General features: G+C 36.3%; 1 protein-coding gene across 5 annotated transcripts in view; it reads right to left on the bottom strand.

Annotated features, from left to right (window-relative positions):
- Positions 1-200: 200 nt before the first annotated feature.
- Positions 201-26654, bottom strand: part of HS3ST5 (heparan sulfate-glucosamine 3-sulfotransferase 5) — a 201814-nt gene continuing 175360 nt past the window's right edge. For 4 of the 5 annotated variants that reach the window (XM_014056137.2, XM_014056138.2, XM_014056139.2 and 1 more), the window contains exons 3-4: positions 10853-10991; positions 201-2185 (exon numbers count right to left, since the gene is read on the bottom strand). In XM_014056137.2, coding sequence (XP_013911612.1) covers positions 1255-2185; positions 10853-10959 — 1038 coding nt within the window. In that variant the 5' untranslated portion in view covers positions 10960-10991 and the 3' untranslated portion in view covers positions 201-1254. The remainder of the gene's footprint in view (positions 2186-10852; positions 10992-26654) is intronic. The other variant, XM_087718621.1, reaches the window with a different exon arrangement.

The raw sequence follows: 26654 nt of genomic DNA, 5'->3' as shown, positions 1-26654 counted from the left end.
TACACCTGACAACAATGTAGTTGTTATGGATTACCAACTCAATGGTGATTTTGCATATCTTTGAATATTACTCAATCAAATTACTCAGACCTTGACTCCCAGCTGAACTTGTGAATGGTTTCCAATGAAAAGCTTGCTGTTTGAGATAATGAGCCATCATAGGATCATCAAACATCCACTGAAGAAATACAAAAAGCAAATTGCACATATAGCAATTTTAATCCATTCCATTTTAAATACCACAATAAATTTAATTTTCACAATAAATTAAATAGCCATATTTAGTTTACAAAATAGAATTACTTAGTGTGAAACCAGTATTTACAAACAATATACAATATGTACATCAAATCTTTGTCAACATATAAGCATAGAAGGGAGAAAAAAGACTTCCATTTTGACACATGATTGACATGCTCTAAGTGCCAAGATGATTCATACAATTAAAAACAATAGTGCAAACTCACCACAGGAAATTTGAAACTATGTTGACTGGATGAGAAAGTTTCTTTTCAACACTAGGAAAAGATTTTTCAAAAGAACTTAGCATTGTATAGGGTATAATCACATAGCAAACTTATATTGGCTTTTCATCCATTTAATCGGCATAATTGCCCCACCCCAATTCATGGAAGCAGTAATAATTATTCATAAAAATGTTATAGGCCCCTTATTGTTACCAAAATAGAGGTTTCCTGGGGAGCAGTGATAAGCTATTATAAGCCTGCCACATAAACGTATTCTCTTTAAAGGGCCAATAATCTTTTAGAGATATGTTATAATAGAAATATAATATTTCTAAACAATATTTAGAAATACAATATTGCATTGCGGATTTTTCAAAAATGAATTCTAATTGCAGTGAATTAAAATTACAATGAATTTTAAAGCAATATTCTGCCTTTCTCCAGATACCTTTAATATTAATTTTTATGGAGCAAATAAGAGTGCTGACCCTTTGAACTGAGTAGCTGAGTTAATTTCTTTAAATGACATTTTTTTTTCATTTAATTGTACAGCATAAAATGATGCAATTATGCAGAGAGTTTAAATTTGACGTTATGCACTGTTCTGTAGAAAAATTGATCCCATCTTATATTTGGTCACACACTGCATATGTACAAGTACGCATGAAAAAAAAAGATTACCTTGATAATTGAGAGTATGAAAAGTGCATATTTTTTTTAATATACTCTAATTGAGATACGGTTGCATATCTCCAGGTGCAACACACAGTGTTGTAGGAAGTTTATCTTAGGGCCAGTTAAATGTCCTCCCTGTGATCTGGTAAAATTTCTGATTGAAAGGGTGAAAGAATTTGCGCAATTTGGTAATGACAGAGGCATCTACCTCTGGATGAATGCGTCCTTTGCTTCCTGCCAGGCACTTGTTAAAGACAATGTTAAATCGCAAGCAGTAAAACCCTCTGGTGGCATTGAAATACAAATTATATTGACTTATCCTTGGAGGAAGATTTAAGAACTTTTCTACCAGCTGGAGTTCTGGCAGCGGTTCTGTAATGAGACGATCACCATCCACAATATGAAACTGCTCTATGGGAAAGTATTTTAACCATCTCTCCAGATGCTTGGTGTAGATGCTGGTTCTTACTGCCTTGTATTTAGTGTTCACCTCACAGGTGTTAGGATCAATGGCCAACTTTTCAAATTTGTAGTAGGTTTTATTCTTCCTTTCCTTTCCCTCCAGCACCTGAGTGTAATCAGAAATAGCTCTTGTTGTGGGTTCCCTGACAATAATCAGTAATTTGATGGATGAGTTCATTTTATAAATCCTTTCAGGGACTTCCTCTGTGATAAAGTATGCGGGGCTTTTCTCAATGGTTATTTGATGAGGATATGAAAATGGCATTTTTTTCCTATACCACTCAATGCCCTTGGCATAGTTCTCATCATTGTCAAAGAAGTGTATTTCTTGAGAGGCTTTGACCACTGCTGGATGAAGATTGAGCATTTCTAGTAGGGCTCGGGTTCCTCCTTTCCTCACTCCAATTATTATGGCCTTGGGGATTTGCTGGACCAAACTGTGAAGTCGAATTTGCTCTTTGCTGGCATTACCCTTTCGGAAGTCATGCAATAATCCACGCTTAAACTGTAGAGCTCTGAGTGGGATTTCATCCTGCCCATGGAGTCCAAATCGGCCTTCAATAGGGCAAATAGGTTGCAGTCTACAATTGGGGGTTGGGGAAGGGAGGAGAAAAGGAGAGGAGAAAAGGAGAAAAAAGTACTTTGCATTAGTAACTCTGAAATTGTATAAATGTTCAATCAGAATTCTGTATAAATGGGAATGGGCCACATAGCATTAAAGTTAGAGTGGAGATTGTGCTATGTGTGTGTCTATACGTGTGTGCTCATTCATTTCTCTCTCAATCCACACCAGACCAGCCTCGTAGATTATGGTTTATTGCCTACAACAAAGAGACCTTTATCCTGCAGTGGATAGATTTAAGATAGCAATAATAATTAATGGTATTAACAATAAATAATTAATTTATAATGAATTTTTGGATGGTTCACCTAGTTCTATTCATAAGGCAAGATATTTATGTCTATTTCCATGGAAGGAATTGAATAGCGAATATACAATTTGTCTGCTGACTTATAAACTAGCAAACCCCCCACTAAATTATGTACTTGTTCTCTTCTCAGAAGGTTCCACACTGATCTACTCTTTGTTTTCATTTACATTTTGGAAGATGGGCATATTTTTGGCACTCATATATCTTAACAACATTCTGAAATGTTGGCAGTGTTATACCTATATCTATCTATACTCATCGCTCTCTCTCTCTCTTTTCCTGTTGCCTGGAAGTGCATCCATTCAGAAGAACTGTATAACAACTTACACACTCTGTTTTTTTTAATTTGGTAAAGTGTATTGTATAGTGTAATCCTAAAACAAATGTTGATAACTTGAGAAATAACTTTATTGCAGGACACACATTTTTCGCAACTTAATATACCCTGGGAGAAAAACATTTTATTTTCTAGAATCGTAATGTCCTTTTGCCTTGGAAAATTTTGTTGCTTTCTACAGAAGAATATATTTCTCTCCCCACCAACATATTTAGGATAAAATGGAAATAGAATTTTTTTTAAAAAAGAAGCTAATGAGCTTGTTAACCAGGAAACACACACACATAACACATAACATTAAAAAGTTAACTTTTTAAACTTATTGCTCATCAGTTAAGATCTAATCAAATACAAAAACCTTGATATTGTTACATTGTTTCATATTCTGTGCTGTAAGAAGAACATGTCCCAGTCCCTAAATATACATGTAGGGAGGGACTACATCACACTCTGTATGCTACGCATGTATTTCACACACACAATGTTAATCATATGCATTGAATTCATATTCTTCAAAGCAAGGGTGCCCAGCCTTGGCAACCTGAAGATATCTGGACTTCAACTTCCAGAATTCCCCAGCCAGCATCAGAGTTGAAGTCCACAAGTCTTACAGTTGCCAAGGTTGGGCATCCCGGCTTTAAATATTAACAGATAAATCTAAAACATACGTTTTGTGATAACCTTAGTTAGGATAAATAACCGGGCCATAGAAATGCTAATGTATACTTTTGGTGATTGCTAAGTAGAAATGTTAACATCTCTTAGATTGTCTTAGATGTTCAATGTTTATTTTCTTAACATGTAATTAACTAATTTGGGATTGAGGGAAAAGACCTATAAATCCTATTAATAAATCATTCTTTAAAGATGGCTATAAAGGTATAATATTGTGTGGGCCCGTGGAGAAGAGAGGTGAGATAAACAGTAAATAATTTTTAGTCAACTACAATAATAACAAAGAAATGTTAATGGATAATATTTAATGATACATACAGGTGTACTATGGGGGGTGGGTGGGAATGCTTAGATATCTTACTTAACTGAATTTGTTTTAGAATATGTCATAAAGGTGTAATGTTATTGCAGATCTATCTAAACTCAAATGAATGCCAGTAGGTGATTGTGTCTTTAAATATAAATGACCCTAGATAAAAACATGTTTAAATAATGGTAATTAAATGAGAATTGTGGTACAGGGATAGTAAAATACATAATTTTTCTTTCTTGACTTAAAATGTACAACTCGATTTGAATGAAGTATATGTAAGGATTGTGGAAGAAACGCACGGAATATATTTGTAACCAATCGATACGCTTTCTACAAGATGTAATGTGTGTGTTTTTGTTTAACTAAAACAATAAAAAAAATTCTCAAAAAGACAAAACAAAACCCCATACATTTTGTACAAAATGATCAGAATTTACCCACGACACTTTTTTACCTTGGGTGAGGGAGTCCAAACACACTAAGTAATAGCTAAGCATGTGTAAGCATATGGTGATGCTGCCCCACTCCTGGCTCTAAATAGCATATCCTCAATCTCACAAAAAACCTCCCCAACCTTTCCAGGATTACGTAGTGGAGCAAGACTTAAAGAAAATGAAAAATATGGCTTCTTTCCTCAGTCTGTTAATGAGAATTTTCTACTCCAAATCTTCTACTATGACTAGAAAAAATCTTTCCTTTTCAAGTCAGCAGATTCTAAATTCAATACCAACATGATATAATTAAGATATTCTCAAGGTACAGAGCTTATTTGGAAAACATTTGAAAAGTTTAGCTTAAAAATAGAATTACCTGGGGACCGTAGATCCCATAGCCAACTAAGGCATCCAAGGAGGAGCAAGAGAGGTAAGTTATGAGGTATGTGTCATAATGTCACAGCACAAATTCTGCAACTTCTACATGACCACATAAAGGCAGTCTTGCCTCCCGACATTATTGTGGCTTGTTGTAGATTCTGGTGTTAACAGAGAATTATTTCTGATTCGTACCTCTTGTATATTTTCCTAATTGTATTTTGTCTTCTGATACACTTTCTGCAAAATTTTCACTTGTCTGCTAGGGGCAGGAATAGGGGCTAAACAACTTCAGAACTTGGAATACCTGATTTATTCTAGTGTAGCGCATCAAAATCCTACCTAAGGACCTCAGTTTTTTTAAAGGTAACATGATGAGTGATGCAGCTTTATGAAAAGCAGCTCAGTATATGCCAAGCATATCAAGAAAGGAATTGGCTATTCTATGCAATACACCATAGAGCTGTAATTTAGAGCTAGAGTATTTAAGAGTTTGGTTACTTGAGGACTGCAGGGTGGTAAGTAGATGATAATAGAAATTGGATGAAGGTTGTTCATGCAATACTAGGGACAGAATTTTCTTTTTTGTCTGCTTCTTTTCCCTGGTTTTGGGGAGATGTTTTAGAAGTTTTTTGGTTTTTCTAAAACCATGTTAAGCCGATTTGTTAAATTTTCTACAGTTCTTAACCAGTATATTCTGGCCTTGAGGGGACCCAGTGGCTCAGTGGCTAAGACGCTAAGCTTGTCAATTAGAAAGGTCAGCAGTTCAGCGGTTTGAATCCCTAGTACCACCTACCGTTACTTATGAGCTCCCGTTACTTGTCCCAGTTTCTGCCACCTAGCAGTTTGAAAGCATGTAAAAATGCAAGTAGAAAAATAGGGACCACCTTTGGTGGGAAGGTAACTGTGTTCTGTCCGCCTTTGGCGTTTAGTCATATATTTATATTTAGCTGGCCACATGACCACAGAGATATCTTCCGACAACACTGGCTCCTCAGCTTTGAAATGGAGATGAGCACCGCTCCCTAGACTCGTGAACGACTAGCACATATGTGCAAGGGAAACCTTTACCTTTATTCTGGCCTTAAAATAGCAGTAAACCATGCCACCCCGCATTGGTAGTAAGAAGGGGTGAAATCTGGTCTCCCTGTCCATCTGATGTAGAGCAGCCTCAGCAGGGGAGAGTTATCAAATATGGGCCTTACAAAGGACAGAGAGGGGGACTTAAATAGGAGGAAAATTGTGATTTTGTTATTCTTTGGCTTCATTTCCTGATTTAATTTCTTCTTACCTAATCCTCTAACACAGTTCTTAGCTCTTCTATAACCGCTTCCTCCTGTTGATTGATTAGTGCTCATGCTACAATACAAGCACTGAGTTGTATAGATCCAGCAGGGGGAATAGAAGGTATGAGATTAATATGCTCAACATCTGTTTCAATGGGTGAAAGAGATATTGCAAGAGATAGGATATCCATATTTTTGGATCATCAGGATAGAGTTCACTGATGGCTACATATCCATCATGCACAATGAGAGAGAAAAATAAAATCATTCCTTTTTCCCATTAGCATATTATATATGGATCTGCTGGAAGTCACCACTGCAGAAGTTCAAGAGTCAAGTACTATGTCTGGATAATTTTATGACCATTAATAACATTTGTAGCTAGGCAAGCCTAGATTGGGGAAAAGGTTAATTAAATTTCATGGCTGAGGTCATAGGCCAAGTTCCAGCAAGAGACAAGAAGGAATTTGTGTCCACTCTGTGTAACTACATAATTGCCTGGGACCATTTTGCATATCTTCACAATGTAGGATTTTGATGGGAGATGATGGGAGGAAGCAAGCTAGGCTAGGCTCTTTCTTTCTTTCTTTCTTTCTTTCTTTCTTTCTTTCTTTCTTTCTTTCTTTCTTTCTTTCTTTCTTTCTTTCTTTCTTTCTTTCATTTTTTCTTGAATGAAATTAGGCAACAATTCTTAGAAATGAATGAATGTGAGAAAACACAATATCCCTCATTGGAGTGCAATGTAAGATTAATCTTTCATGTTACTTAGCTGAATATTTAGTTTATTTTCATTAACTGTTGAAAAACAAAGATCATAAATAGCAAACAAACAGACCAAAGTTATAATTATATTAGAAAGTTGACAACTTACCTGAAAAACATTGTGTTCTCAATTGTTCAAAATATTTCAGTCTCTCCCAATATCCCTCTCCCCTTTTCCTGCTTAGTAGGCTCGTATAAGTTATTTTATTTTTAATTTTTTTAAAATCTGTTTTATCCTAAATGGAGGAAAAATACAGATGCCCCAGAAACCAAAAGGGCATGTAATGTTGTTGCCCAGACAAAACACAGCTGAACATTTCCACCTGAGTTTTTTACATGCACAAATAATTGAAACCCAATTAATAGATCAAGGTAGTTCACATTAAAAACTGTGTTTTCCATGTGCAGTATGTTTGGGGACAAATAGCAGCTAATGGTGCAAATCTTTGGCAAGAACCATTATGAAAAGGAGAGGTTTAAATATTGCACATCACGGTGCCTGTCTTTTCTGGAGAAATACAATACAATACAATACAATACAATACAATACAATACAATACAATACAATACAATACAATACAATACAATACAATACAATACAATAGCAGAGTTGGAAGGGGACCTTGGAGGTTTCTAGTCCAACCCCTTGCCTAGGCAGGAAACCCTATACCGTTTCAGACAAATGGCTATCCAACATCTTCTTAAAGACTTCCAGTGTTGGGACATTCACAACTTCTGGAGGCAAGCTGTTCCACTGATTAATTGTTCTAACTGTCAGGAAATTTCTCCTTAATTCTAAGTTGCATACAACAACCAATATTTTTTTAAATGCCCTATTTGAGGGACTGCCACTCCCTGATTTCATCTGCTTGCCCTGACCAGATCTAATAGGGAACTACATTATAGGTTTCATTGTCTAGGGAACTACATTTAAAAGGCTGTACACAGCAGCTCTTCTCTGCAGTGATGCCCGCATTGTGAAATTTTTTCCCACTCCGTAAGATGATCTTGGCCTCATTTCTTCTCAGCTACCAAAGGTCCCTCAATAATATATTGTGTCAGCAGTCCTGAAGACCCCAGCGGATGGGTGAACCTGTGAGGTGCCTCTACTATTGTTAACATGGCTTCATCTACTTTTTACTTCAGCTCAGATTTTTTTTACAGTTTTAGATGTTTTATTTGCTAACAATTACAATACTGAACTTTAGTATATATTGACTGTTTTCACATTATAAGCTATCCAGGGTCACTTATTTTGTAAGATGGATGGCTATGTAACTTAGATAAGTAAACTAATAAATAAATGCTTTTTTTAAAAAATATTGAGGCTGCCTAATGACTCTAGGCAGCAGCTTTTATATATATATATATATATATATGTTATATTTGTGCTGATAAATAAATAAAGGGAGACTAGTATAGATCTATTTCAAGCTATTTAGCTCTCATCAGCTAGCCATACCCTTGCTGGGAATCGAACCTGTGCTCTATTGCCTCTTAGGCAGATGTGTTAGCCATTGAGCTACAGAGCTCGACTCCTTATCAGCCAGGCCAGGCCCTCCCATATTTGGGCATACCAGGGGTTGTGACTATATACCTACTTGGCTAATGAAAGTTATGCACCAAAGCATCAAGAACTCCACAGTTCACTCTGAGCTACATATATTGACTTCTACAGGACACAATAAAAAGCTGAAAGGGAAACAAAAGGACCAGAACTCATACCCAAAGTGCTTTTTCAAGAGGCAACTGGACTTTATTGTTTTTCTTTGAAGATGTTTTGCATCTTATCTAAGAAGCTTCAAAAGCTGAAGAAGCTTCTTGGATGAGAAGCAAAATGTTCTCAAAGAAAAAAAAAAAGAAAATCCAGCTGCCTCTTGAAAAACAACTTTGGGACAACTATGATTTGGATGACTGAGAATCTCCATAGACCAGAACTCATCTTCTCCAGTGATCTACACCCAGATAAGCAGGAATTAATGCTAGACAAACAATCAAGCCAAAAATAAAAAATCTTAATTCAGGAAGTACCAAGGAGAAAACCACAGCCCCACCAACACTGGCAGGGCAAACTACTGAATATAAACAGGGAGCAAATACTCACTTGCACTGATGATGTAACCTGATCAGGCAATAAAATGTTTGCAAGCAAACAACTAATCTTAAAAAACACCAATAGCTCTATAATTCAACTCCTAACTTACATATATTCTCATCTATTAGAACAAACACTGGATATTAAAAGAGACAAAACTAAACGAATTGGTAGGGGCTACACAACTATCTTAACCAGTATGCCTGTTGTCCTAATATATATAAAGTGTTGGAAATACAGGCATGTCTTATTCATTTTGTTTAATAAACCTTATACATGGCTTGCAAACTGCATAGGCTGTGGGGTTATATATTTAGAGCCAAGGTGGCGCAGTGGTTAAATGCAGCACTGCAGGCTACTGCTAGATCAGCAGGTCAGCGGTTCAAATCTCACCGGCTCAGGGTTGACTCAGCCTTCCATCCTTCCGAGGTGGGTAAAATGAGGACCCAGATTGTTGGGGGCAATATGCTGACTCTCTGTAAACCGCTTAGAGAGGCCTGAAAGGCCTATGAAGCGGTATATAAGTCTACTGCTATTGCTATTGCTATTTAGCATATGGGAAATATCAGGTAAATCTACACTTGCTAGACACAATGCAGTCCTGATAGCTAAATTGCTAGTTCATTCTGTTCAGCACTTGTTTGCCTATCCTTGGTGCAACATGAGGGGCAAACAAACTAGCTTTACACTGTGGGGTAATGAAGCTCATATGCTGGGTCCCACAATATGATTTGGTGACACAGGTATAAAGATTGAGATAAAATTAAGCTGCTCTACATGTATCCAATGTCCAAATGGGAATCCATCTGGAACTTATATATGCTAACTAGCATTCCATAATTAAGAAAGATAAATCCTATACGTTCTAAATAAGTATGAATTGGCTTGGGTTTATTTTGTTTTGTTTTTTCAACCAGTAACTTGAATTTTCATACAACTCATATGAATTTGGCATTAATGCAACTGGATCTAAGAAATAATGTAGCTATAATTGGCCAAACAAAGTACATGCAATGTTTATGTTTGCTCCTTTACCATCTAACTACAGTCTCAGCCTGGAATGCTATTTTTGAATGGAAGTTTTACAATACTATACATAATTTAAATTACCATGTTAGGATACTAATTGCCTCCAAATGGATTTCAGAAAGCAACTTTGATACATAAATCTTTCATCAAATAGACTTTCTTTCTTTTAATTCTGCCATTTCTTGGAGCAACTTAACTGTCATAAAACAGAAAAAAGGATTTGGTAATTGAGTCTTAGTTCCATATTCTCTATGAAATTGAAAGTAAGTTGTTTCCTGTAATTCAAAGTCAACAATGTTGGGCATTAACAGGAATAATAAACAGAACTGGCCCTAGTTTTATATCTCACAATTGCCCTGAAAATACAAGATCTTTTTATTCACTACATCCATCTCAAGGGGGATTTTTTTTTTTAAAAAAACAATAACTAAAAGCTAATTAACAGAGTTTAAAATATGCTTTATATCCTTCAGCAATCTTTCAAGTGCAAGAAGATCCAAGATCTGACAAACAAACTTTGCAGGTTTATGCGCAAGTTTAATTACCACCATACCATCTTAATTGCTTACCCATAAATATCAGAAAAGAAAATGTACAAGATACTATACTGTTTATTGAAACTTGAAGTTAGTCTGCTACTGTGCACAAAAGCTGACCTATTGTGGTGACATATTTACTGTATGGCACTTTACATTCCTTCTGAACACAAATGCCAGTGCACATAGAATATAAATGGACATGGACCAAGGTACTGGGCTTCAGCAAGCTAATGCTCCTTCAGTTTTCCCATGCCTTCCCCTGTTTTTATACAGAAGGAAACTAACAATAAAAATCAATACTACAGCAGATTGTCTTTTTAAATGGTAGCAGCAAGACAAAGAGCTAGAAACCTATTCAATTATATTCAAAGCTTAAGAGGAAATTGGACTGGGGGGGGAGGTGGGGAAAGCACCTATAGCCATTTATAATTATTGATGTCACTGGGACATGCTAATTTAGCGACTTACCTATCCAAGCTCCCAACTCTGGCAACTAGATAGAGAAGGCTTCCAATAGCAAGGCTGCCTAGCACTAGGAGCTTCTGTCTCAGCAACGCCTGCTGTTTGAATAGCATGGCCCTCCATCAATCTTCAGGACTTCTTCAGTCTGCAGACACCAAAAATACATAAAGCATTCCTGAGCAAGAGGCAACATACAGAGAAACATTTATTAACAGGCAGTCAAACAGTTTCTGTTTTTATATGGTATCAAACTAAGAATTTACCAAATTCTATGAATCCTCTAATTAATGAATAATGTGCCAGATTTTTACTGCTTCTAAATTTAAGCTTGCATAAAGTCCTTGGTAGGGTTTCTGTAAGGTCAGCAGACACATCAGTTTTACCTCTTCTGTTAAGATTTTTTGAGCAAACAATTTCACCTGCATTTTTCTGACATCAACATATTAAAGGAAGGCAGATAAGGGGCACAGAAATATGTAAATATTTTGCTTTATAGCTTTTGTTTCAGTGGGAACAAATTAGGTGTTTTGATGATAAATTGCTTGTATGTGGGTCAGGTCAAATTATTACAATGTGGGACTGTTGGGATGAATTAAAATCCAGTATGGATAAGCAAAAACTCCTGCACCACAAGGCTTTTACTTGTCACTGTTTTATTCATATACCGTTTTCCCCAGCAAGAGTTATTTCTACGGCCAAAGTCTCATTTACCAGAGCTTGGTTTAACATTCTTCCAAACCATCCATGATGTCCTTCCATTCTCCTTTATCGCTTACCTACATACTAATTTACTTGTGAGTCACTTGTAATCAATATGCCTGTCACTGTAACATCTGTTTGGTCCTTAGCTAGCTGGCTATAACATGCCCTTTGAGTCTGGGCAACTCAAAAGAATAATTTTAAAATGGGGATATATCATTGGATTAAACAGTGTTAAAAGGTTGGGATAGACAACTTGGTAAGATTAAGTATTATGTGAGATGATATAAATATTACAAACAAATACATTTGTGTTTGATGGGCCAAGAGATAGCACAAACTTGCCTTAACAACGGAATGGACAGTTATTCTCCATTGTGTAACATGTCTTTATATGCCTGATTGTCTGCATAGACTGGAGATAATGATTTTGGGAGATCCTGAAGTTGGTAGGTGGTCATTTCAGGTAATTGGATCACCCAACTTTTTAAATTCCTGTTTCTAATGAGCATGTAGATTAACAGAGTTGGAAGGGACCTTGTAGGTTATCTAGTCCAACCCCACCTAGATGTGAATGAGTTCTAAATAGAATGGTTGATTTAATTCTATTATGACATTTTAAACTGCAGAACTACATTTCCAACCATTATTTTTATTTAAAACGTAGTTTTCTTTTGTTTTCATAATCAGTTCTGACTCAGGAAAGGGTTCCATTGTAATAAAACAAAGGCGATCTTCAGAGATTCACAGATTGAAATATTTAGCTTGATTCCCCCTTCCCCTCTAAATTAAGCAAAGATGAAAATCCAAGTGGAAAAGATTTAAGGCATTTACAAACATATACAATATGCTTTAATCAAAGCATGGATCTCAGATTTTCAAGTACTATATAAGTCTGAGGTTTAGCCATAATACATTTGTGTTATGCATAAAAATATATATATTTTCAATCCGGTAAATAGCTTTTTTCCCCTTAGATGGCAGGATTTTAAGTAATAAAGATGTATTATTGCTGTGATTCTAAAGTGCCATGTCTGACCCAGAAACTATTAATAAAAAAGAAATACACAAATCAGAAAAGTTATGTACTAATTATTTTTATTAATAAAGGGACAGGAGATTAAAATGGCAAAAATAGGAAAAATACTTTCAGAGGTGACAAAGTATGGTATATTGGATGATAAGAAGGAGAAGAAGAGAATCATAGTCAGATCTGTCAGATTCTGTTATAAGAGTTTATCTAAGTAGATCTCCCTTGGAGTCTGTTTCCTGTTCTGGTTCACCTCAAAGGGTTGATAGCAAAGGGTGAAATTCTTGCAGTTTGGCCCAGTTCGGCCGAACCAGTGGGACAATTGTTATTGGTTCTGTGAACTAGTAGTAAAAAAAAAAAAAGCTTCTGAGGATCATGCTACTCACCTGTGAGCTGCATGATCCTTGGAAGCTTTCCCCCGCTTTTTAAAGCACTTTTTCCCTGCCGGTTCAAATAGGCAGGAAAAAAAAGCTTTAAAAAGGGAAAAAAAGTTGGCCACACCCACTCGGTCACATGACACCCCCATCAAGCCACGCCCACAGAACTGGTGCCCAAATAAAATAGATTTCACCACTGGTTTATAGCAACCTTATAAGAATCATTATGTTGCTTCTTCTCTCCCTCTTATAACCCAGTGAATCAGGAAGGAGTCACTATAAGCCTCTTAATATTCTCTCAGTATATAAGGAATACTACTCTCCTCTTTGTTTGCAGAATGGTTTCTGAATGTTTGCTTCAAAGCCATCTCCTTGACTCTCTAAAGAAAACAAAAGAGTATAATTGGTCCATCAGTGGTAATAAAACAGATAAAGTCTTTTAATTGTATAATAATGTAATAAACTATTACTTCACAGTAATGGAAACTTGGAACCAATTTCCAAGTGAAGACAGTGGATCAAACATCAGTAACTGAGATTAAACATGCTTGGGATACAGGCATGTCTATCATCTGACTAATAATAAAAAAAACAAAAAAAATTAAAAATAATAATTAATAAACACATAAATTAAAAAGAAAAAAAATTCGAAGGGCAGATTTGATATACCACTGGTATATCTTTTTCTGCCATCAGTTTTCCATATTTCTATCATATTTTGTGAATCTGGGAGATAAGAATTCCACTTAACTTATCAATTCCAAGTGATTGTATTTCAGGTGCTTGGTAACTAGCTCACATTTACAACTGATTGCAACATTCTGTGGCCACATGACCATGATTTTTGACACTGCATATGCTGGATTCACAATACATGGTTCACTTAATGACCGTGTGCTTTGATTTATAAACATAGTGACTTTACAAACATCATAAAAATAATTGTAAAATTGAGACAGATCACATGCCTCAATTTATGATCAAAATTCTGGACTCCATTGTAATCATAACTCACGGACTATCTGTAACAATAGATAATTTTCACTCATCGTGCAAATCAAATCTCAGAGATAAACTGACCGTTTATCTGACTTTTCATAGGAAGTCGTGTAATCTACAATGAAGCTAGCAAGACCATAAAAGAGCCTGACCATTTAGAAAGGCTGTCAAAAACTAATTCTTTCTCTGGATTTTTGTGTTGCACCCTGATTGGATGATGGTGTCATTTTATTTAGGATCACCTTTTATTATTATTTATCAGTGTATGCAGTATGATTTTGTATTCTTGCCATTATGTTTTGCTGAATTTTCTGAAAGCCACCCAGAGTATTTTGGTTGAATTGGCAACCATATAAATGTTATAAATAAATTAATACTTTTACAGGAGCATATAAGCTAACCTAATTCTGCCTTTCTGAAAGCATTTACCTAGCAGAGAAAAATAAGTATACATCTCACTTTTCCTCTCCAATTGCTGGATTAATATTATTCATTCAATAACTAAATTTTGCCCTGAAGCTATGAAACTGTGATCTCAGCTCATATCTGATATATGGTTCTGCTTACAAAACGCATTACAACCCATTCCAATTCTGTTCCCTCTGTATCAAAAATAAATGTATTTTTTATTATGCAAGTATATCTAAATGTGCCCTCAGATGTCAACCTTTTTCTTTACTCTGTTTTGTGACAACTAACAAACAATTTTATTTGGTCTCAGCCAGATGATGCATTTAAATGCATCTCTCTCATTTTCTATTTGATTATCTTTTCTATTTTTCTTAGTTTATGACTAAGTGTCTTATATTTTCCTATTACATTGACTGGCCATTAACCATAATAAGCAAGAAACTAACGGTTAGCCATTCTACGGAATAACTTTCCATCCGCATTCTTTAAAAGGGCTGCTGACTGAATGTGCAGTGGGACCACAACACAGGGTCTTAATGTTTCATAAGCATACATTTCTGTACTGCATATTTCTTCTCAAGAAGCATTAATTTAAGAATCTCCTTTTTGTAGGGCACTTGAACATGAACTATTCTGCGCCAGCAAAAGCTGAGACCTTTGTGCTCTGGCAACATTGACTGAGTTCATCCACTAAGCTCATTTGTTTCTAGCCAGTCAGTTACAAAAATGAACTCATTTTTTTTTGGTAAGGTGAACGTCAGAAGAGATTGCGGGCAACTCGTTTCCCTATTAGAGGGAACTCTGGCTCACCCCTGCTCCTGAGTTTCAGCTGGCTCAGCACGGCCATCGAGTAGCAGGAATGAAATAGGTAAGAAAGCTTTTTTTGTTTGCAAGAAGATTTGTGGTTTTTCATTTCCTTTTCACACACTCCTTTTCTGGGGTGTATGAAGGGAGAATTTTTATTATTTCAGCGAAGTGGGTGTGCCCTGGCAGCTGAAAAAAGTATACATTCTCTTAGAACTCGGCTCCTCTTCTTTCCCACTCTAGCCACTGTTATAGCATTGCCTGATTACAAAATTGATGATATGATATCGTGTTGTGACATCCCTCATTTTTAATACAGGAGGAATGAGGGCTTAGAGCCTGGCACCTTCCTCCCTGTGAAATTGCAGCTGTTTTGCAAACTGCCAAATAAACACAGCATGTAAGGAAAATAAGGAATGAAGGGACAAGGATATGGCTTGCGTTTTATTTAATTTGCTTTTCAGTTTGAAGGATAGATAAGGAGATTTTGTTGTTGATCTGGGAGTAAAAGCACTGAATGGCTGGCTTATTTGCAGGCCCTACTTGTTAATGGGAGAGAGACAAGTAGCCGGTGTATTCTGTGATCAACATTCTGTGATTGGCAAGTCTGCTTCACATGGTTTTGGAAGGACTGGGAGTGGAAATTACATGTACTCTTAGTGTGCTATTTCTCAAAGCAAACTCCACTAGTGGCATGGGCATTCCCCCCCTAATATTCCCCAACATATTTATTAGAAGTAAGTTTGAGGTCCGGCTGAAATTTACCATGGAAACCCACCCCCCTTTTACAGGATTTATAATGCAGAAGAATCCTATCTTAGGAACAATGTTGTATGTCACTCTAGTGCTAATACCATGAGGCACATAAACATCGCATTAGGTGAGGTCCTGATGGACTGTCAGGCCCAAGGCCAGAGATTATACAATGAAGTCCAATCGAGTCCAATTCTTTGTCTGCTTTATACCTAAGGGACAAAATCTTGCCAAACTAAAGCTATAACCTTCTCACTTACAAAATATAGCATGTGAGATTCAAGCATGGCTACCCTAAATCTCTTCCCCTTTCCTCCTTTCCAGTTTGGGACTATGTCATTTTCTTAACTTGGGACTTTCTCAAACTGCAGCCATAAGCAGCTTACAATTGGGCTAAAATAAATAAAATAAAACAACATATAGACTTAAAACCAGAAATATTTTTGTTGGGCATCTTACCAGAAAAGTATAATAAGGGGAATACATATCTGAATTTACATGTGTTAACTGCAGCTAGCATTGTATTTGCACAACAATGGAAAAGTGAAGAGATTCCTACAGATTAAAATGTAATTGAAAAATATTAGAATGAGCAGAAATAGATAGACTAACACTTAAAGTTAAGGAAAAGAAAGAAACTGAATATTTTTTAACATGGGATTCATTCTATCAATGGTTAGCCAATAAAAATAGAACTTAGAAATATGGAAATATAAGAGAAGGGCTAATGCTCTGCGCAAGGATCGTTAAAATGGATATGCAAATATTATTACTATTATATGATTAATATCAATGTGGTGAATATTATTCTAAACATTATGGTTATTATTTCCTAAAATTATTTGTACCTAGAAACACACTGTTCACTTACAAATGGGATTTTTATATGCAATAAAATAAAAATTTAAAGAAAAAAAATCCGCAACAAAAATAAAGCAATACTAAGAATGGAACACATCAAGAATAACAAAATCATTCTCCTAAATAGTCACAAACAGGCTCAGTTTCCCAATGCTCAAGGGAAAAGCAGGTCTTCCCTACTTTTGATTCAACATTATAGGAGCCCAACTATGGGATTTCTTGTCTTAATTAGTGTGATTAAATTCTTGGCTTAATTAGAGCTTAATTTAGTCCATTCAGTGAATGAATTAAAATTGTCCATTCACAGAGCACAGAGAAATTTGCTTCACAACATGGAGGAGTTATTGCCTGATATATTCTCTCATTAAAAACAAAATAGCAGGGTTTCTGTAGGCAACTGAGTCTTTAAGAAGCTGGGCAGATGATGATTTTCCAGGGACCCTATCCTATTGAGTGGGATGTAGATTTTTTCTAAGGGTCTATGATTATAAAGGTTAGAAGTAAATGTTGTTTTTGTGTAGGAATATCATCTGTAGAATCTGAGGAACTGCAGTATATCCTAAGGCTAGGTAGAATAGAAGGTCCATCTCTGACTGGAATGACCTGTACTATAGTTTATTGAAACCCAAATCTTCCTTGGAGTATTGCTGAGCCCTGGAGCCAATTTCACCTCTTCCCCAAAACCCAAAAGGAAGATTCATGGTCTCTGAATGAATATTCCTGTATCCTAAGTGAATCATAAGAATCTCTCTACTGTATTTCATTTGGGTATTCTTATCAACTATTTTAGAGGGAAGCATGATAGATTCAAAGGTATATCAAAAACAAGAGTTATGGCCGAGAAAAGCAAGAACTCTTTGCATCTCACCAGCTGTTATATTAATTTAAAAAATTGTGTCTTATGGTATTGTAAACACTTCATTATAATGATTAGGTAATGGTGCAAGAAAATTAGATGAACCCTAGACAGCATTCAGAAATTCAAAACCTGTTTGCACCATAGTGGTCATCCAGATTTTTGCAGTTTAGAGTTAGCCGTATATCCAGAAGAAAGATAATGTAATTTTTTTCTTAAGGCTTTTCTATTTGAGGGCCAGTAATCAGGGTATCCAAAGTAGGGCTGCTGCTTGTAGTCTATGCAATACTACATATATAAAATTATATTTCAATTGTGTTTAATATCAACTGCTTTAGCAGTAGGTGGCGCTGGTAAATGAAATATCATTTGTAACATAGAAGATGAAAGATATGTCAACATTTATATTCATATTGGCTAAAATGCTGTAATCTTAGTCTGATTTGAGTGCAAATATTGTCACAACTTCCTGCCTAGAAATTAACATGTCCCACTGAATAAGGCAGTTAGATAGCTTCAGATTAATTAAAATCTGAGAGCTATTTCAATTCCATTTTTCTCTTATAGGATAATAGCATTAAAGAAAAACAAACCAACCAACCTGCTGCATTCAGGAAGATTTGAAAACTACAATGTATGTTAAAATCACTCAGGAGGAAGGTAACAATAAAACCATTCATGCTAGAAATGTGTTTTAATATTACATTATAGTTGCAGCAATAACATTGGAGAATTCCTGCTACTGTTTTGCCAGTACACATATAGCACATAATACAACGGAGGGAAAATAGTTCTAATGGTGCATATAACTTTGAAAAGGAGGGTTTTTTTCAAGCATTAATAAACTCACTGCAGCCACTGAAATATAAATTACTGTATTTTCTGATATGAGGAACATTACATGAAATAACTGCTAATGACGAAAAGCTGAAGACACAAATTAGAAGTCCATACAACTGATACCACAATAGAAAAGAAAAACTGATCTTAGAACTAGTTTATATTAAAAGAAAAATCAGAGTACACCGAAAGGGATTCTCAAGATTTAGAGTGAATTTCATCTGTGCAAATTTTTTCCTGATTTCATGGAGACAATCTGTGAAGACTTGTTCAATAGAAAGACACGTGGAACTCGAAAAATTAGAATATCATGCAAAAGTTCATTTATTTCAGTAATGCAACTTAAAAGCTGAAACCAAAATATGAGATAGACTCATTACATGCAAAGCAAGATAGTTCAAGCCGTGATTTGTCATAATTATGATGATTATGGCTTACAGGTCATGAAAACCCCAAATCCACAATTTCAGAAAATTAGAATATTACATGCAATCAATAAAACAAGGATTCTACATGGAACAATATCAGACCTCTGAAAAGTATAAGCATGCATATGTACTCAGTACTTGGTTTGGGCCCCTTTTGCAGCAATTACTGGCATGGCGTGGCATGGAAGCTATCAGCCTGTGGCACTGCTGAGGGGTTATGGAAGACCAGGATGTTTCAATAGTGGCCTTCAGCTCTTCTGCATTGTTTGGTTTCATGTCTCTCATCTTTCTCTTGGCAATTCCCCATAGATTCTCTATGGGGTTCAGGTCAGGCGAGTTTGCTGGCCAATCAAGCACAGTAATCCCATGGTCATTGAACCAGATTTTGGTGCTTTTGGCAGTGTGGGCAGGTGCCAAGTGCTGCTGGAAAATGAAGTCAGCATCCCCATAAAGCTCGTCTGTAGAAGGAAACATGAAGTGCTCCAAAATCTCCTAGTAGAGGGCTGCATTGACCCTGGACTTAATGAAGCACAGTGGACCAACACCAGCAGATGACATGGCTCCCCAAATCAACACAGACTGTGGAAACTTCACACTGGATTTCAAGCATCTTGCAGTTTGTGCCTCTCCATTCTTCCTCCATACTCTGAGTCCTTGGTTTCCAAATGAGAGGCAAAAGTTGCTCTCATCAGAAAAGAGGACTTTGAACCACTGAGCAACAGACCAGGTCTGTTTTTCTTTAGTCCAGGTAAGATGCTTCTGATGTTGTTTGTTGTTCAGGAGCAGCTGGGCAAGAGGAATGTGACATTTGAATGGCCTTTTCCTGACAATCCTTTCCAGGCTGCAGTCATTCCTGCTGCTTGTGCACCTTTTTCTTCCACACTTTTCCCTTCCACATAACTTTCTATTAATGTGCTTTGATACAGCACTTTGGAAACATCCAACTTCTTTTGCAATTACCTTTTGAGGCTTTCCCTCCTTATGGAGGGTGTCAATGATGGTTTTTTGCACAACTGTCAGGTCAGCAGTCTTTCCCATGATTGTGATTCCTACTGAACCAGACTGAGAGACCATTTAAAGGCTCAGGAACCCTTTGCAGGTGTTACGGCTTAATTAGCTGATTAGAGTGGGACACTTTGAGCCTAGAATATTGCACCTTTTCACAATATTCTAATTATATGAGATTGTGGATTTGGGGTTTTCATGACCTATAAGCCATAATAAACTATTGAAATAGTTAATTCTTCAAGCAAGTGAGCTGCAATCAGCTTTGTCCTTGTAATTTTTTTTAATTTTGAAGTTTGGGTTACTTTTTTTTAACAATGCATTTTTGGAATGTAGACTACAATAACCAGGATATATTCCTTTTTTATTGGAGTTTTGCTTGTGATTGTATTCTTGTTCTTTTTCATTATTTTTTTTCGAACACTACTGTTCAAAATAATTTTCATGTTATTTGTTAGCAATTTGAAAATGTCATATAGGGAACGCAATTGTTTTCAAGGTCCTCTTATCAATGATGGCAAGAAGAGACAGAGTACCAGTTGTAATTAAATGTGTTGGTGTAAAAGAATTACAAACAATACATAAGGTAGCAAGATCCAGGAGGCAGGTTGGTTAACAACATAGTCACTGGCAGGCACTATAGTGCTAACATTGCCTTGGGAATAGATAAACCCTGAATGAATTTTTTATATCTTGGGGGAAAACACTTTGGACTAGAAGACCTCCAAGGTCCCTTTCAACTCTGTCATTCTGTCATTCTTATTCTTTTAAAAGAAACAAGTAAATGCAAAAATGTTCCCTTTATGCTAGTTCCCTAATTTGGAAAGCCATACTTTGGCTTCACTGGATGGTAATTATCATCTTTACAATAAGTATCCTTAGATCACTGATAGTTCTAGTAGATGACTTGATAAGGTGATAGATAAGATGAAATGACATGTTTAAAAAATGTCTTATAAATTTGGCAAATTAATCAAAACAAAGAGACCATAACCAGAGATATGTTGCCTATAACCTAGTGGTGAAATTCAATTTTTTAAACTACCGGTTCTGTTGGTGTGGCTTGTTGGGCATGGCAGGGGAAGGATACTGCAAAATCCCCATTCCCACCCCACTCTGGGGCCAGCCAGAGGTGATATTTGCTGGTTCTCCGATCTACTCAAAATTTCCGCTATCTGTTTTCCAGAACCTGTCAGAACCTTTAACATCTCCTGCCTTTGACACTTATACTGTACTCCTGAACCGGGAGGCCCTCACAACAGTCACTCGAGCCCTTGTGATCTCTAGGCTGGAATACTGCAATGTGCTCTACATGGGGCTGCCCTTGAAGAGCATCCGGCGACTTCAGCTAGTCCAGAATGCGGCCGCGCGAGTGATCGTGGGCGCACCGCGGTTCGCCCACATAACACCGATCCTCCGTGAGCTGCGCTGGCTACCTGTTGATCGCCGGGTGCACTTCAAGGTCCTACTTACCATCCACAAAGCGCTCCATGGTAGTGGATCTGGCTATTTGAGAGACCGCCTTCTGCCAATTACCTCTCTGCATCCCATCAGATCGCACAGGGTAGGCCTCCTCCGAATTCCATCCACCAGTCAGTGCCGACTGGCGACTACGCGGAGGAGAGCCTTCTCAGTTGCAGCTCCGACGCTATGGAACAATCTCCCCGTGGAGATCCATACCCTCACCACTGTCCAGGCCTTCCGCACGGCCCTCAAGATCTGGCTATCCCGTCAGGCCTGGGGATAGGACTTTACTCTCTCCCCGCCCGAATGCTGAGTGAATGTTGTGCTTTTATGGTTAATTATTTTTACTCACATTTTCTTTTATGTCTCGTCTTGCACTCCCTTCCCTCATTATTGTAAGCCGCCCTGAGTCCCCTCAGGGAAAAGGGCGGCCTATAAGTGTTCAATAAACTCAAACTCAAACTAGTGGGCAAAGAACTCTATACAGAATACAGAACTTGGGAATCTTCTAGTTCAACCCCGTGCCCAAGCAAAGGATCCTAAAACTATTCTGACCAAGTTGTTACTCCAGATATTGCAAACTAAACTTGCTGCAATAATTTAAATTTAACTGCAGTCAAAAGTACATGCTCATATAATCTTATTACAAATATTAAAAAAATCACTCCCTATTCATTAAAAAGGGCTAAATACTGAATTTTATTATATTAATTTCTAAAATATATTTTAATGCAGAAAAATTAGTTAATCAATACTATTGTAACACAAACTTCAAAGGGAAAATCAGTACTCTGTTCTGCCCATTTCTTCATTTTTAAAGAGATAAAAATCTTTGTACAAATAAAGTAGTTTAAATGGAAAGAAATAATCTCATTTCATGCTATCTCCTCCTCCTCCTCCTTATCATCATCATCATCATCATCATCATCATCATCATCACTTTCCTGCTACTGCAGGGCCCATTTCTTTCAGATTTTATATATATAAAATCTGTGTGTGTATATATACACACACACACACACACACACACACACATTTCTTTCAGATAATATATATTCATCCTATGAATTCCACATTTTGAAATGGGATCGTCCTCTCTGTTTCTCATTCAGCTTTTGATGTTATGCATACATTATTAAGGATGGAACCCCATTCTTAGATTAGCTTGTACTCTCCTATGGTACCATATTGGAAGAATTATGCTCATTTTGCATTTTAATTACCAAATTTGGCAGAAACACAGTTAATCCTGCTGCTTTTAGCTCTCTCATTTAGGAATGTTCATGATTGAGATAAGAATAGAACAGTATTGTGATCCAGAATTGTAATGGTTTTTTAAATCTAGCAATTTCAGTGGAATATGTAAGAAGAGGTTTATATAAGAAAGAGGTATTTTTCCTTTAAGGGAAGAATAAAAGGCTCTCTTCTTTCATACACAGTGTAAAACTGTCATTATAGCCCATTTTATTCATATCGTGTGCTACCATAAGTAATCCCTGCTAACCCAAGACGTTTTACTTCAACATCTCCATTTTGAATATTCTGGCCCCGGCAAAATGCAAATGGGCCTATTTCAATGGATTTGCTTAACAAGTACAAAGATTTATCTAGACATTTCTTTTCAAAGAAATAAAAAATACAGGGTGTATCAAAAGTCAGGACCCATAGGTGTAATTATATAAATTATGTTAAAATTTCAAATTGGTTAATATTTCTTTAAACCCTTCTTCCTTGTATGACACCTGAACAGGTACATCAAATAAATGTGTAATAACATTTTCTCTGAAAAAATAAATTAAAATAAAGAAAATAAATTGGTTTATAAGCCTGACTTTTGGTACACCTAGTAAAGTTAGAAATCCTTCTGTTTTTTATTGACTTCCTCTTTTGCCATTCCTGTAGGTTTCCTTTTTCTTCTTCTATACTGTGCCCTGCTGTCTCACTAACACAGAAGTGACTCCTAGCTACCAAAAAGACTCTGAAGATTATTTTTCCCACACACAAATAATAGTCTTTGTATCAAGGGAGTTTCATTCCAGTTCACAGTTCACAACTGTGCTAATTTATCTTACAGTAGCTTTCTTTTGGAGAAGAGGATACATTAATTGCTTCTTTTATCTCCGAAGGTCCTAAAATAAGGCTCATCTCTAAGGGAGTGAAAGATGGTTTAGAACGTGAAGGATGGGATAATCTGTGATCGAGCTTGGCTTAAATACCTCAAAAGCAGACCTTGGAACTGAACTGAGTACAGCAACTATCTAACACCAGGCCAAGTATTGAGAGCTATTACTGATTTCAGGCAGACATTTTCTTTTGCTTCAACATCCACATCAAGGCCTTTTAAGGTAGTTAAGAGTTTCCTGAGTTTTGTGACAATCAAAGGATTGAACCAATGTGTTTTTTTTTACCAGTTTGACAGTTTCTAGTGGTGGTACAGCCTTCTACTAATTTATCTTATAATTTATCTTTTTTCGCCATGGTTCTTTGTTTTATGGCAGGGGGTGCCATTCACTATCAGTTGCTTAGTTATGCAGGTGATAGACAAGTGGTGGCCTGGAATATTATGCTGAAGTTCTCTTAGTGTTTTTGTCATATGGAGCCTCCTATATTTCCATACATTGAAGTGATAAGGTTCCAAAATTTTAATTTTGCAATTTTAAAAAACCTTACAGGCTCCCAAGGGAGCACCTCCCTTTTATGATTTTCCAATATCTATCTATCTGTCTGTCTGTCTGTCTGTCTGTCTGTCTGTCTGTCTGTCTGTCTGTCTGTCTGTCTATCTATCTATCTATCTATCTATCTATCTATCTATCTATCTATCTATCTATCTCATGGTTCCCTCACTAGAAGAAAATCCACAATTATGTTATTCTACAAATATCCTTGCCTTATTCCTTGCTAAATGTTGAACCAAAATTCTTTTAATGCATTTTTATACCATCATTCAGTTCTCTTATCGTATTCAGCAGCCAATGTCCAGCTTCATATTCAGGCAAAACATTCCATAATTCAATTCTACCATATTATACTCATTCTCTAAATTAACAAATCTCCAGTACATTTTCTTTCACACAATCATTCTTCTTCATGATAGGTAAACGAACAAAAATATGATATGCACACTCTCTTTTTGGCATTAAGCTGTACTGAATTTAACAGATTTTCCCATTATCAGCTCTTGAAGCTTTTCTATCAGGACACAAACACACACACACACACACACACACACACACACACACACACACACACACACACAGAGGACACACTAAAAAAACCTAAACACCCCAGTAGTTTTGTAAAGGTGAATAAGAAAGAATCCTTCCAACTGTCGGTGTGCAGCCTCATACATGTTAATCAAATTGCACAGCTACCCTGTAAAAGATCTCCTCTCCCTCTCCCACATTTTAATTTTTCACCAGTTATACCATCTTTACTGGCACCTTACTGTTTTTCAACATTCTCAGAGCATTTAGGCATGACTTTTTCCATCATTTTTTCTCAAACATTTATTATGATTTCAGTTTTTTAAAGATATTATTAACATTTCCATTAAAACCTTTAAAATGCCCTTTCCATTATTCCTTCACTTCAGTTGCATCCTAAATCTCTTCAGCACTTTTATGTTTAATTCCATTCATTCTTCCAGAACTTCCTTTTCAGCTTCTTCATCTACTTTCAAAACTTTGCTTTGTTTCCATAAAAATGCTCTGCATTTCTGCCTTGACTTTAAAACTTAACTTTCCCTTGCTCTCTTTGACTATGCTATTTGCAGTGATGTTTATTTACATCATTTACATATATTATACAATATCTATCTCTCATCCTTGGCTTTTGCAGCCATCATTGTCTTATATGCATTTTTTTCTCATTTGAAGTTACTTTCATTTCATCATTCTACCAAGTATTCTGTTTCATAGCTCCCATTTGCATATGGTTGTAATTCATATGCTACATGATAATAACATAATTCTTTTCACACTGCTCCAAGAAGCTTTCACATACTCTTCATGATCATTTTTCATTTCTGGGCTATCTGCAGCATAAACTGCGACTGGAAATTTTATCAAAGTCTCAAAATGTGGCTCATGACATCACGAATACAAAAAAGGCAGAGTTTATGTTATGATGTTCCGGTTCCACCACAAAACCGCGGTAGACTAAAGCGCGTGTGACTAAAGCGCAGTGACAAAACCGCACCATCAAAACCGCGCGACAACAGCGCGCCGACAACAGCGCGCCGACAGAAGCGCGCTGTAACATAACCCTAAAAATAACGCTAAACCTAACCCTAAACCTAACGCTAAACCTACCCTAAACCTAACCCTAAACCTAACCCTAAACCTTACCTTAAGTTAAATTGCGCTTCTGTCGTTGCGCTGTTGTCGTCGCGCTTTTGACATTGCGGTTTTAGCGCCGCGATGTTGTCGGCGCGCTTTTGACGTTCGCAGTTATGTCGTGCCACGTGATGTTCCCGTATCTATTATGCCCCTCCCACTAATGCCAGTATTTTCTTTCATTCTGTCAAGAGGGCAATGCTTCTAATAGTTTATCACATAGAATTCAAGCTTTTACTTCCTGCATTCATACTGTCAATCTTGTTTCTTTCACATATTCTTTTAGGCCATTTTTTCCCCTAACATGATCCATTCTTGATACTATCAAAATTGGTTTACATATACCATATCTCTTTTTCTTCCTTTTAATTTATTAATCATGCTCTTTATCACAAGCCTTCTTGTTCTACTCTATGCAAGCTAGGACTTCTATTCTAGAGGCCATCTGTTATTTCATGCATGTCACCATCTCAAGGTACCACATGGAATATGTTTGTTTAAAAACTAGTTCTCTTTATGTTGGAGTACAATACTACAGGTTGGAGTACAATGTGTTTATACCATATCCTGGGATTCATCCTTTTATTTCTGTGTTTACTAGATATTTTTACAAATGCTACTTTGAATGCATACTTGAAAGAGGATATGCGGGCACAAGATAAAATATCAGTCTAATTTTAGAAACTTCTAAATTCTATTCTGAGGATAGTTATTTACTTCCATTTTATTGATAAGGAAGCTTTTAATCAAACCCAGTCAGATTATTTCCTAAATCATTCTAGGGTTATACTTGGTTTTGGAACTGAAATTCCTGTAATCACTGTAAAATGCTTGTTAAATTTTTTTCAATGACTTTTATATCACTGACATAATATTGTTGTGAAATGGCTATCTGAACTAAGTGTTGCACTACTTAATAGTAATTCTTTTTAATTTGTTGATTCAAG

This window comes from Thamnophis sirtalis, unplaced genomic scaffold, assembly GCF_051295495.1.
Source record: "Thamnophis sirtalis isolate CommonGarterSnake01/CBP01778 unplaced genomic scaffold, rThaSir2_p1.2 scaffold_6, whole genome shotgun sequence".
NCBI lineage: Eukaryota > Metazoa > Chordata > Lepidosauria > Squamata > Natricidae > Thamnophis > Thamnophis sirtalis.
Note: the sequence above shows the minus strand (reverse complement) of the source record. Positions and strands in the feature narration are given on the sequence as shown.